This window comes from Rhinoraja longicauda, chromosome 33, assembly GCF_053455715.1.
Source record: "Rhinoraja longicauda isolate Sanriku21f chromosome 33, sRhiLon1.1, whole genome shotgun sequence".
In the NCBI taxonomy this organism is placed as follows: domain Eukaryota; kingdom Metazoa; phylum Chordata; class Chondrichthyes; order Rajiformes; family Arhynchobatidae; genus Rhinoraja; species Rhinoraja longicauda.
The window spans coordinates 13693923-13707821 of NC_135985.1; the positions used below are offsets into that span (position 1 = coordinate 13693923).

Consider the following 13899-nt stretch of genomic DNA (forward strand, 5'->3'; position numbering starts at 1 on the left):
AAGCCTCTAACCAAGACCCCCTCTTGACACCCCACCCGGGGGCACGACGAAAGAGAGAGATGGATGATGCTCAGAACTTATAAGGGCTCATGATTTGATGTACTCTCCCGAATCTGTTGTTTGTTACCCCTCCACTTCAGTGGTGGGCCTCTTAACTCCCACCCCAGCCTCGAATCCCAGTTATTTTATCCAAGGATACTACCTCCCACCTCCTGATAAGAACATTACCTTCAGATACTCTACAAGCCAGAGCTATCCGGCAACATGTATAAGAACCTCTGGGCCCGCCCAGGGGTACCCCAATTGCTGGAAGGGCATGGGACAGGGATGTGCGATGGTGCGGGTTGCAACCACTGTTAGATGCCTTACCACCAAAGATACATACCGGTGTAGCCACAGTAACAGTGCCGGGACGATTCCTTGTTATAATTCCAGTCAATGTATCGATCTTGAGCGAGGATGGCAAACGGTATGCGGGAAGGGAAATAAAACTCACCTGTCTATTGAAGAACACACCTTCCCTATCCTTCCCCGCTTCGGGCCAAGTGGAGACTCTCTAGAGCCCTATATGTACCCTATAATATGTTCTGTGGATAAAAATTCAAGGTTCCCCTGTAACGATAATTGGAGCAGTGATGGAAAGGTCTCTCCTGAGGATGGAGGGACTCCAGGGGTAATTTATACCAAGTCCGGGTACTACTTCTTGGGACACGGGATAGGAACAAACTTCCTGGTAACAAAAGGGAAGGATACCCCGGCCGCAGTAGCCATAGGCATCCTCACCCCAACAACTATACCCTGCCCAATACAATGGAGTTTAAACTCTCCTGCCGGTGGACGCAGAACCAAACGGGGGGTCTCTAGGGAGTTCTGTGCAAACTGGATGGAACCGATCACGATCGGAAGGAGCCAGGGACAGTCGGTTGGATGGGGGATATTAAGTACCGTAACCTTCGGGGGGTCCGCAGGAACTATGGCAGCCAATAATCGTAACTACCTCATCTGCGGACTCACTTTCCTGGGAAATAAGACAGTAGCGGCCATAAACGAGATAAAGGAAGGTCTATCTGACCTGCGACTGTTCACAATGCAGAACCGGTATGCATTAGATTATTTGCTGGCCCGGGAAGGGGGTGTATGTGCCATCGTGCAGGGAAAATGTATTATGGGAGTTATGGACAGGAATGCGAACCTAACGAGAATTAAGGATGACATTCAAACCTTCCTGAATGGGATGACCGAAGGAGTGGATTGGGGGGGATTGGGGTTTGGGCACATGGTACAACTGGTTTATTAATATTGCTATATATCTCGGTATTATTTTAATATGTGTCTTTGTAGGCATTGCAGTAATTAAATGTACAATTGCGAGACTTGTGCGAACGATGGAGGGGATTGGAAATGCCCACAAAATGCTGATGTTAAGAATAGAGGAGACAGGGGAAACATGTCCCATGCTGAAGGAGGACGAAAGTTCAATGGGAGGACTCACGAATGATCAGCTGAATGAGCAGGTGGCAGGAGGACTAGTGGGAAAGGATTACATCCGATTAATTGTTCTGGGGAGAAACCAGAGCTATGGGGATGTTTACCACTAGTCTCCATGAGGGGTTAGGGTATAAGAATCCGACGGAAGGAGTAGGGACTAGAGGCGAGATTAGACAGCCTAGGAATAAACTCTGATGACTCTATAAAGCTCGCCTCTAATGAGCCTTCCGTTTGATTTATACCTTTATAGTTATCATAGAATGATAAAAGGGGGGAATGTGGAGATCTGTCCTTTTCCTTTGTTTCAGCCACTATATTCTGCATAAGCTTTGCAGCATTGTGTGCTAGGCACATGCTAGAGGCTCTCTCACTTTCTTTCCCACACCTGCTTGAGGCTACGTAATCACATAAATGCTGAGCTTGCTAAAGCTAGTAGTAATCAGTAGCCCTAGACCGCAGAATGTTCCAGCTCGTCTTCAGGAGACAAAAACACAAATGTATAAAGAACATAAACAATAAACACCACACCAACTAAAAACCTTGAACAATAGCATGTTAGGACCTTATATGGGAAAACTGACTTTGTTCCAACTCTCAGCCATATAAGGGAAAACTGACTTAATTCCAATATTGATTGGTTGTGCTAATTGTAAATAACTGTATTCTGCGGATTGGGGGATAAAAGGGGCTTCATTCTGGGGGCTGGTGTGACATGTTTCCACTGGCCCCGGAGTCCGCAACTCTGTGTGAGCTTTTAGAAACTTGTCCGAGATATCTCTAATAAAGTAACAGGTAAAGACTGTGCCGTTTCTGATTATTGTCATCCAACTGACTGCGAACGCGAAGGCGAACTCGACACTACCTCTTCAGCATTTTGAGGATGTTTTGGTATGTCTCCAATGGCTCTAACCAAGTTCTACAGATGCACTATAGAAAACATCCTATCTGAATGCATCATAACTTGGTTTGTGAAAGAAAATAACAGCAGATGCTGGTACAAATCGAAGGTATTTATTCACAAAATGCTGGAGTAACTCAGCAGGTCATGCAGCATCTCTGAAGCGCACATCAGTCTGAAGAAGGGTCTCGACCCGAAACGTCACCCTATGGCGAGTCCGGAAACTTGTTCTTTGTTGAAGAAGTCTATTGCGACAGCAATATTCGATTACAAAGGTTTCTTAACAAGATAACGGACAACCATCAAAACTCACTGTCTTCTTCGAAGACGTCTCCGAACTAACTCTTTTCGGGCGCCAAAAGCGCACATGACAACGCTGTCCAATCAGCGATGTCGCTCTCTGGACCAATCCCAACGGTCGCGCCCACACGTGACCTTGCAGGCCAATCTGAGGGTTCGACGACCAGGACCACTCTCTATGGTCGCTACATGACCCCCCCCAGAACCCGAGGTACGGAACCTAGCAGGGAGCCGGATTTCGCGACCAGAACGAGTAAGGAGAGGGGCAGCCTGAACCACAGGAGCCGGGGGTTCCGGACTTGGTGGAACAACCGGAGCGGGGGGTCCTGGACTGATCGGAACTGCCGGAGGCCAGCCTCTCCTAGGTGGTTGGCCGACCAGGACTGGTTGGTCCGGATCCAAGAGTGCAGGTTTAAGCCTGGACACCGAGACGAGCTCACTCCTGCCGCCCACGTCTAAGGTGAAGGTAACCGTCCCCTTACGCAAAACCCGGAACGGCCCTTCATAGACCCTCTGCAACGGGGCACGATGGGCATCCTTTCGCAAAAATACAAACTCACAATCCTTCAGGGAAGGCGGTTCGTGTACCATGGGACACCCATGACGTGAAGTCGGAACTGGGGCCAGGGAACCCACCCGTGCCCGGAGCGATGCTAAGACTGATGGGACTGGAGGCAGCTGGTCGGAGGGGTCCGGAAGCAAATCTCCGGGTACTCTAAGTGGCGAGCCATATACTAGCTCCGCGGACGAAGCACCGAGATCTTGCTTAGGAGCAGTCCGGATGCCCAGAAGGACCCAGGGGAGTTGGTCTACCCAGTCCGGGCCTTCTAGCCTCGCACTGAGGGCCGCCTTGAGTTGACGGTGGAACCTCTCTACAAGTCCATTTGCCTGGGGGTGGTATGCAGTAGTGTGTTGTAACCTGGAACCGTACAGCTCTGCTAGCGTGGCCCAGAGGGACGAAGTGAACTGCGGCCCCCTGTCGGTGGTAATAACCGCCGGAACTCCGAAACGTGCTACCCAATGGAGGGCCAAAGTCCTGGCACAAGAGGCTGCAGAGATATCAGACAATGGGAAAGCCTCTGGCCACCGGGTGAACCAATCCACCACCGTGAGGAGATGGGTGTAGCCCCGGGAGGAAGGCAAGGGCCCGACTAAATCCACGTGAATGTGGAAAAAACGGACCGCTGGGACCTCAAACTCCTGTACGGGGGGCTGGACATGGCGTTGGACTTTAGCGGTCTGGCAGGGAACGCAGGAACGGGCCCAACCAGCTACCTGTTTACGCAGGCCATGCCAGACAAACCGAGCGGCTACTAACGCAGAGGTGGAGCGGATGGACGAGTGCGCCAGTCCGTGAATGGCATCGAAAACCCGGCGCTGAAGGGAGGGCGGCACTACCGGCCTGGGACGGGAAAGGGAAACATCACACCAGACTTTTGTGCCTTCCGACCCGCAGGCTACCTGAGCCAACTTCAACCCCGAAGTGGTGGACTGGTATGCCGAGGCGGTATCCGCCAGACGCTGTGCCTCCGCAAGCTCCTGGGGATCCACCTCGCAGTCCACCGCCGAAATGGGGGAACAAGCAGGCCTAGACAGGGCATCAGCAACGGCATTAAGCTTACCCGCGACATGACGGACATCGGTGGTAAATTCGGAGATGGCAGTCAGGTGCCGCTGCTGGCGGGCCGACCATGGGTCAGACAATTTGAAAAATGCAAAAGTTAATGGTTTATGGTCTGTAAAGGCCACAAATGGGCGGCCTTCAAGGAAATACCTGAAATGACGAACAGCTAAATAGAGGGCCAGAATCTCTCGGTCAAATGCGCTATACTTCAGCTCGGCCGAACTCAGTTGCCGGCTGAAAAACGCCAAGGGCTGCCAAAGGCCGCCGACCTGCTGCTCCAAAACCCCACCCACCGCCACGTCAGACGCATCAACCGTCAGGGCTATGGGGCTCGGGTGGACCAACATGGTGGCGTCTGCCAAAGCTGCCTTAGCTGCTGTAAAAGCCGACTCTGCGGCCGGAGACCATATCAACTCTACCGGTTTACCCGCAAGGCACTGGAAGAGCGGGCGCATGACCCGCGCAGCTGCCGGGACGAACCTATGGTAGAAGTTAACCATACCTACGAACTCCTGCAGCCCTTTCACTGTGGTGGGCCTGGGAAATGCCCGGATAGCCTCCACCTTCTCGGGCAAAGGGGTGGCGCCGGCAGGGGTGATTCTGTGTCCTAAAAAATCGAGAGAAGGGAGGCCGAATTGACACTTGGAGGGTTGGATAATGAGCCCGTGGTCTTGGAGCCGCTGGAATACAGTCCGCAAGTGGACCTGGTGTTCCTGCACTGAGGGGCTGGCGACCAGGATGTCGTCTAAATAAATAAACAAAGGGTAAACCCCGACCCATACGGTCCATCAGTCGCTGGAAAGCCTGTGCCGCGTTCTTTAAACCGAAAGGCATGCGCAACCATTAGAACAACCCGGAGTGATCGTGGCAGTTTTTGGTATGTCCTCTGGCCGCACAGTAATCTGGTGGTATCCTCGTACCAAGTCGATCTTGGAGAACACCACCGCCCCTTCCAGCCCAGACGAAAAGTCCTGCAGGTGCGGTATGGGGTAGCGATCAGCCGTGGTGACAGCATTGAGACGCCGCATGGTCTCCACCCCCCAGATGCCTTGGAGACCATATGCAACGGCGAGGCCCACGGGCTGTCGGACAATGCCCATTTCCTCCATCTTCCTAAATTCCGCCCGCGCCACCACCAGTTTGTCGGGCGGTAGTCTCCTGGCCCGAGCGAAAACGGGAGGGCCCTCAGTGCGAATGTGGTGGACCACGCCATGCTTGGCCGAAGGGGTGTCAAAACGTTGGATGAGCAGCTCTGGAAACTCCGCCAGGACCTCAGCATACGAGTCAGGGGCCGCGACGACGGCCTGGACAGTAGGGCTGGGCGGGGAGGCGATTGTCGGAGCGACGGGCTCCTCGCTGGCGGAGGGTCGGAGGTCGTTACCGCGGACATCGGGGACCAGTGAAAAGGCCCAGAGAAAATCTGCGCCTAGGATCGCTTGTCTGACGTCCGCTATAATGAATGGCCATTCGTACGTGCGGAGGCCTAAAACAAGGGACATCTTCCGCGTACCGAACATGCGGATGGGGCTGCCATTAACCGCGATGAGGGTAGGACCTGTCTTACCCGATCTGGTCTCAAGGTCGGTCGGTGGCACTATACTGACAATGGCTCCCGTGTCCACCAAAAATTCTGTGTCCGTGAATCGATCTCAGACGTAGAGGCGTCGGTTCTGGCCAATCGCAACTGCCCCTATGTACGATCGGCCGAGGCATTTCCCGCGAAAGTACAAGGTGATCGGCAGTTGCGGGATTCTCTACCCCATCGTAGATGATAATAGCACCAGCCGCGCTTGTGCGGATCCTTTTGGCGGGCTTTTGGAGGACTGGCGGGAGACGCGGCGCCATCTTGATGTCGCTGTGGCGTGGTCACTGGTGTCGAGACCTTGTTGATCGAACCGCTTCCTTTCGATTTGGCCGCCATGAGCGCATCAGCTTTTTCTGCATTTGCCTCGGGGTCCTTAAAAGAACAATCCGTGAGCAGAAGTCTGACATCTTCGGGAAGCTTCTCTCGGAATGCCTGCTCGAACATGAGGCAATCCGTATGTTCACCGGCTAGCATCATCATCTCGGCCATGAGAACGGACGGCAGTCGATCTCCGAGATCCGGTAGGTGCAGAAGTTTTTTAGCGCGGTCATGCCTATGGAACCCGAAGGTTCGTAGTAACAGTGCCTTCATGGCCTCGTACTTGCTTTCCGCAGGAGGATTGACGATGAACCACATCACGCGTGTGGTCGTCTCCGGCGATAGAGCGCTGACGAGGTAGTAGTATTTTGTCGCGTCTGTCGATATGTTTCTTAAATGAAACTGGGCTTCGGTGTGGACAAACCAAGATTGTGGTTGATGTGTCCAAAACGACGGAAGGTGGACGCTTACTGCGCTTAACTCCGGTGTGCCAGGCGCAGCAGTCAACAACGGGGCGTCGTGTTCGCTCATGGTCGGTGATCGCCCAGATCACGTCGGGGTCACCAATATGGCGAGTCCGGAAACTTGTTCTTTGTTGAAGAAGTTTATTGCGACAGCAATATTCGATTACAAAGGTTTCTTAACAAGATAACGGACAACCATCAAAACTCACTGTCTTCTTCGAAGACGTCTCCGAACTAACTCTTTTCGGGCGCCAAAAGCGCACATGACAACGCTGTCCAATCAGCGATGTCGCTCTCTGGACCAATCCCTACGGTCGCGCCCACACGTGACCTTGCTGGCCAATCTGAGGGTTCGACGACCAGGACCACTCTCTATGGTCGCTACAACCCATTCCTTCTCTCCTGAGATGCTGCCTGACCTGCTGAGTTACTCCAGCATTTTGTGAATTCATAACTTGGTTTGCAACTTCTCTAACAAGATTGAAAGAAATTGCAGTTATGAATGCAGGTTTTTGTGTCTATCTTGGGTGGATGCATGGTTTTGTGTCTAGGGTGGATGCAGGGTTCTGTGTCTATCGTCTGTGTAAAGCAGCATCTGCACACTCGCGCCTTCCTTCCACCTGCTGTGAGTGACGGCGATGTCTGGGCCCGGGGCGCGCGTGCGCGGTAGCGGTGCCGGCCGGCGGCCCGCTGTTGCCGAGGCCTAGGCCGCGCCACCGGCCCGTCAGTCGCGCTGCTGCGGTCACTGCTCTCTGCGCCCCGCCGGCTGGAGCAACGCCTGGGCGTGAGGGCCATGCCGCGGCCGAGAGGCGGGCGAACGGTTGGTTGGTTGGTCGGTGGGGGAACGAGACGAGATTTGTCGGGTGCAGACACAAGGAACTGCAGATGCTGGTTTACAAAAATAAGACACAAAGTGCTGGAGTCACTCAGCAGGTCAGGCAGCATCTCTGGAGAACATGGATAGACGATGATCCGGATCGGGACCCTTTGGTCGGGTGTTGTGGTGTGAATGTTTGGGGGCTGGTTCCATCCAGACCTCCAGGTATTGGAGCGCCGGCTAATGATTCCTGCTTCAGTTCAGGGGCACAACGTTTAGTGGGACAGGAGGCAATCGCTGTGGATTTCCAATGATTAGTAGGGTGTTGACAAACACTCTTAACAGGGAGGTGGACTCGTCTTATACACGTGGAAGCAGATAATGTCTTCAGTAGGTGAGAAATGGGAAGCAGCCAAGACAGATTCTTGGAGGATCAAGACCTTACTCACCTCACCCCTTTAAGAGATTTCTTAAAACATAATCAAATGCTTGGTTGCATATCCTAATATTGTCTTAGTTACCTTACCTCCATATGATAGCACTCCAGAGCAATGTTTTGGGATGCTTGTTGTGTTAAAGATGCCATAGTAAATATTCACTCCCTTTATCCTTAGCCTTCAACTTACAATTTTCAATGCAAAACTAAAGTGTTGGAAGAACTTAGCTGGTCAGGCAGCATCAGTGGAGAAAATGGATAATGTTTCAATTCTGCTCAGCACTTCCCCTCACCTGTATCCACCTATCACGTGCCAGGCTTTGCCCCAGCCCACCTTACTGTTCTAGCTTAGCAGTTTGAAGAAGGATCCTGCCCCAAAATGTTGTCTGTCCATTCCTTCAACATATGCTGCCTGATCTGCTGAATTCTTCCTGCACTTGTTTTTTCCTCATGATTCCAGCATCTGCAATCTCTTGTGTCTCAAATAATGTCCAATTGGTCGTTTCTAGAAGATTGACTGTAAAACAGAATTTGGCTTATTCCACAAAGCAATTACATTAATTTTAAGTTGTATCATGTCTTTATTACAACTCAAAGCAAACTAGGCAAATTTTATCAATCTCGTCCCCCCTCCTTATTTCCCAGTAATTATGCAATTTATGCCTATCAACTCACTTGTCATGTACTGGGCTACAGTAAAAAACTTTATTTTGCTTGCTATCCAAGCAAATCATACCATATATAAGTATGTCAGGTAATGCAAGAGTTTAAAAAATCAGTGCTGAATGTGGTGTTACAGTTATAGAGAAAGTACAGGTTTAAAAAATGTGTAGGGCCATATCAAGGTAGATGGGAAGATCGGGAATTCATAAGAGGTCCGTTCAAGAGTCTGATAACAGCGGCAAACCTGTTCTTGAATCTGTTGGTATGTGCTTTCAAGCTATTGTATCTTGCACCTGATGGGAGAAGGGTAAAGAGGCCTCCATATGGTGGTTACTTTCACAAAACAGCATAAAGTTGCTGGGGGGAAGGAGGTTGGTTTGCGTGATTGATTAATGTAACCAGCACATCTTTGGGATGGGAGGGTGTACTAGGGCACATGTGGGGAATCTAACACTGTCACAGGGCAAGTGTGTAAACTCCATAAAGACAGGACGTAAGGTGAACATTGAAGCTGGGTCACCGAGCAGTGAGCCAACAGCACTAACTGCTTCATCATCGAACCATCCTTGTGGAATGATTTTTTGCTGTCATAAGCATAATTGCACCCGGTTTTATTGCATGATATACAAACTGGACAGCTGTGGATTGGAACCAGGAAACCTGTGGTGTGAGGTGGGAGCAAGATATGAAATAAACTTGCTTTTCCTTCATCATCTGGATGTTGAGGACATAATGTTGTATTTTAGCTAGTGTTCCTTTGGCAAAGACTGGCATAAGGAGATAACCTGGTTGTACTTTACTGTGAATTGCACCTTAGAGTTATCACTATTTCAAAATGCACAAAGTCTCAACAGGAACCTCTGTTCTGCAGGGTGGCATTAATATGAGTCTCCAGATTCAAAGGATTGTCAGAATTATTCCATCCCTTGAAAAGTGGAATGGTGATAAATATTATTTTATTTAGAATGAAGAGAAACCAAAGGACTCCATATTAGCAGCTCCTCAAGGCCCCGTGAAGGTTGATAAGAGCGGTTCTGTTCTGGTGGTCATTCATGCTAAACCTGGAGCCAAAGCAAATGCTATAACAGGTGAGCGGTTAAAAAAGTTACTTCCAATGTTCACATTCCCTCTCACAAAGGCAAGATAGTCAGGAAGGTGATGAAGGGAAGAGGGTAGACGATGAGGGAGAGTTTTGTGTCATTCGTGGGAAATTATGAAACGAAGTCAATAGTCAATTTTATTTGTCACGTACACATAAATGTGCAGTGAAATGAAAGATTACCCACAGTCCAACAATAAGAGCAATAAAAATAAGCAATAACACACACAATCATAAACCAACACCAAACAAAAAGAGACATCCATCACAGTGAATCTCCTCCAGTCACCTCCTCACTGTGATGGAAGGCCAGAATGTCTTTTCTCTTCCCCTGCCGTCAGGCTGTTGAAGTTGCCATGTTCCAGGCCGCGCCGGACGGTGAAAGGTCAATGACAAGCCTGGTGACATGAGGCCCATAACTATATCTTTTTTAAATCTTCCCCAGTCAAATGTTTGGCCACCTAGTGCATCTCTGGCAGCATGTACTGGAGAGAATGCTCTTGTGTGCCTTGTGTTTTCCCCATCAGCTGATTTCCAACATTTTGATCATTTAACAGTCACATAAATGACTTGTTCATTTTAAATTGTATTCTGTAGATACCAAACTCTGTTCTTTATATTTTAAACTCAATCTTGAGTCCTTTTGATATTTGGATTTGTTCACATTATCTTGATGTGTTTCATGACCTTCCCATCTTCAAATGGTGCACTGTTTCCCAGCCTTGTTTGCTGGCACACGGACAGTGATCATCAGTGAATATGCCTTGTATTCTGCAGATGTGTCAGAAGAAGCAGTGGGGGTGGCCATTGCAGCCCCTCCTTCCGATGGAGAGGCCAACACAGAGCTGATTGCCTACCTTGCCAAGGTGCTGCAGATAAAGAAAAGTGAGCTGGTTCTGTACAAGGTCAGTTGTTGGTTTAGAGACATTATGTATTCAGGCTTGGTGAGAGCTCTCTGTAATTGTGATCTGTGTTTGTCCCCTTCCACATAAGAAGAAACACCAGCTCCATTTACCTCCACTCTGAGAATGGGTCACTATGGTGAATGATGGACAGGGGATCCTATCATTACATATTGTGATCCACAGTTCTGCTCTGCATTGTAAATCAACCCAATAGATTGTGGGGGATTAACTGTTCATTCTTTAAAGTGTAAGTGTTGTTTCTTCACCTCATACCCACTTTACTTTCTCTACCCGTTGTCTCCATGTATTATGAACCCACTTGGAATGGATGGCTGGGTTCCCTGAATCTTCATTGTCAATAAAAGAACAAATTGCTGGAGATGTACAACAGGTTCTTTACCATCTTGAGAGAGCAGACTGGCAGATGTCAACAACAGGACAGACTTTATTCCTCTTCACACCACAATTCTTGAGCTCCACAAGCTGACATTAAAGAATTGCATTTCACAAGTGGCGGCCATTCATATCATGCTGATGTTACGGGTCTTCTAAAGTTTTCTGTCTCACCATATCGACAGACATTTTAGCTCATCTACATTAGTCCTATTTACCAACACTGTGTCCTTATCTGTCTATGCCATGCCTATTCAAATACCTGTCTGAATGGCTTTTAACCATAGTGACCGCCACCTCCTCTAGCAAAGAATTCCAGATATTACCCTTGAGTTTAGTTAGAATTATGATGTTGAAGGCGGAACTGTGGTCTCCATTATTGTGACAAAAATAGGTTTAAGGATGGTAATCCCAAAACATGAGAAAGATGATGAACAAACAATTAATTCTCTGGTTGGTGTATGAGAGGCAAATTGTACTAATGCAAATTATAACAATGAGAATGAGTAAGCCCTGACTGCATGTGGAGAAATGGCTTTCAGAGGGTAATTTTGCTAGTACACTCTACTTGATTGGATCGTGCAATTCAATTCGATAATTTTTCTCTAGTTGGGTCTTTTTAGTTCCATTGTACTATTTGCGTGAGCAGCTGGTATTTAATGTTCCATCGGGACATTGGTTTCTTGATTTTCTGCTGCTCATCTCTTGACTTTTACAGGGGTCCAGATCACGTGAGAAGGTGGTGAAGATTCTAACCTTGCTGAGCCCAGAGGAGGTGCACAAAAGACTCAGAATTGCAGCTGCCACAAACTAATGCATGTTTGTGCATTTAAAGGACCTTGGATAGCAGTCACACTGACCATCAAGTCGAGAGTACACTGTCCAGCCAGATTTTTCTGTTCATACGTAAAATCTCAGGGATTGAAAGTTGCTGCTGAGTAGACTAATTGCTACATTACTAATCTTCCATTACTGAAGGCGTGAACATTCATCCAGCGTAACTTAATTCCATCTGAATGGGATCATTTTGGAAAACTGGCTGTGGTGAGGTCAGCAATGGGTGAGATGTCAGTCTTGAGTTTGTGCTCTCTGACCCAGTGGCACTGGAAAAGGTTAAAGACCTGCTCTATGGTTTACGAACATCAGGAAAATCTCTTGGCAATATTGAATCCTCAATCAACAAAGCGCAGATGAATGAGTTGATGATCGTTATTTGTGTACCTTAATTGATACATGTGACAATAAACTGACCTAGAAACCTTGATTGACATGAAATTGCTATGTTATTGCTTCCAGGACTTGACATAATCTACTGTGGCATTTAAATGTGATAATGCATTAAATAAGGGCAACATTTCTCTGTCGCCCTGATGATGTGTTGGATAATTGAGAATAGGCTTAATGATTATATAGGATAAATTTGCAGGAATCATCACCTGAGGGAAGTCGGCTCAAGCAGATTCAATTGACACGGGTAGGAGAAGGGGAGAGGTTTTGCAACAGGAATTTGGGGATATGGGTAGCTGTTTAAAGACCCAGGTCTCAAAAGTTGTAGAGACGAAGTGTTAGACATATTGAAGCTCATTAATGTTGACAAACCCCTTGTTATGGGAAGCAAGGGAGAGATTGCTGGGGCTCTGATTTGTGTAACACCTGATGCACATGTGTGGTACAGGAGGGCAGGGGGGTAGCTAATGCTGTTCCCATATTTAAGAAGGACAGCAGGGATAAGCCAAGAAATTACAGACCGGTGAGCCTTGCATCAGTCGTAGTTTTTTTCAACTTGGGTGAAGAAGAAAAAATTGGGATAGGATAAATAAAGAATAGGTAGACTTAGAGTCACGCAGCACGGAGACAGGCCCATGCCTACCAAGATGTCCCATCTACACTAGTACTACCTGTCCCTGTTTGGCCCATATCCCTCTAAACATTTCCTATTCATGTACCTGTCCAAATGTTTTTAAAATGTTGTTATAATACCTGCTTCATCTACCTCTCCTGGCAGCTTCCATCTATCTGTCATCTTCAGTGTGAATTTGAAGGTATTTGGTCTTACAGGTCTTAAAGGTGGATAAATGCCCAGGGTGGAAGGGACTTATCTCGGGCTGCTATGGGAGACGAAGGGAGAGGAGGTGAAGCTTTGGCTGGGATGTTTTCATCGTTACTGGTCACAGTTAAGGTGCCAGATAACTGGTAGGTGGCAAATGCAACCCCCCTTTTCAAGAGGGCAGCAGGGACAATTGCAGACCTGTGAGCCTAACATCAGTAGTAGGAAAGTTATTGGAAAAAGTCCTGAAGGACAGGATTAATGATTACTTGAAAAGACAACGACAAATCAGAGGTAGGCAGCATGGTTTTGTCAATGGTAGATTCTGTCTAATTAATGTTATCAGATTTTTTGAAGAGGTAGTCTATTGATGAGGGCAAAGCAATATATGTGATTTACATGCACTTTAGTAAAACTATTTACAAGATCTTACACGGGAGACTAGTTCAAAGATTTGGCCCCATAGATCCAGCAAGTTGATAAATTGGTTCCAAAATTGGATTACCAATAGGAAATGTAGGGTAATGGTAAGAGTTGTTTTAGTGATGCTTGTGACTAGTGGTGTGCCACAGGAACCAGTATTGAAACCCTTGCTGTTTCTAATATATCAGTGATTTGGATGTCTATGTGGGAAACATGGTCAGTATGTTTGCAGTTCACACGAAGATTGGCAAAGTTGTTGAGAGTGTGGAGGGTAATCTGCACTAGGGTGATATCAATATGTTGGTGAGATGGGCTAAGAAATGGCAGATGGAGTTTAATCTTGAGATGAGTTAATTAGGGAGTACTGAGCCTAGCTCAAACATCATGAATAGTGGGAACTAGGGAATACTGAGGAGCAGAAGAATTTGATGCTGAAGTC

At 48.1% G+C, this 13899-nt stretch overlaps 1 protein-coding gene across 3 annotated transcripts; it reads left to right on the plus strand.

Moving 5' to 3' along the window:
* Window positions 1-7207: 7207 nt before the first annotated feature.
* On the plus strand, window positions 7208-12308 carry c33h15orf40 (chromosome 33 C15orf40 homolog). Of its 3 annotated transcripts, none has more exons than XM_078427114.1 (4): window positions 7208-7302; window positions 9558-9681; window positions 10470-10597; window positions 11709-12308. In XM_078427114.1, the coding sequence occupies exons 1-4, from the start codon at window positions 7213-7215 to the stop codon at window positions 11802-11804; spliced, it is 438 nt and encodes a 145-aa protein (XP_078283240.1). In that variant the 5' UTR covers window positions 7208-7212; the 3' UTR covers window positions 11805-12308. The 3 variants fall into 3 exon arrangements, with proteins under 3 accessions (XP_078283240.1, XP_078283242.1, XP_078283241.1); XM_078427116.1 differs by lacking the exon at window positions 7208-7302 and adding an exon at window positions 7317-7497 and having other exon boundaries at window positions 11709-12288; XM_078427115.1 differs by lacking the exon at window positions 7208-7302 and adding an exon at window positions 7483-7610 and having other exon boundaries at window positions 11709-12307.
* Window positions 12309-13899: the final 1591 nt, after the last annotated feature.

Excerpts from the sequence above, each read along its gene's own strand:
- c33h15orf40 (XM_078427114.1), top strand. The coding sequence starts at position 7,213 with ATGGTTTTGTGTCTAGGGTGGATGCAGGGTTCTGTGTCTATCGTCTGT. Across the intron at positions 9,682-10,469 it reads CAAAGCAAATGCTATAACAG|ATGTGTCAGAAGAAGCAGTG; the intron begins GTGAGCGGTTAA and ends TGTATTCTGCAG. Across the intron at positions 10,598-11,708 it reads GTGAGCTGGTTCTGTACAAG|GGGTCCAGATCACGTGAGAA; the intron begins GTCAGTTGTTGG and ends TGACTTTTACAG.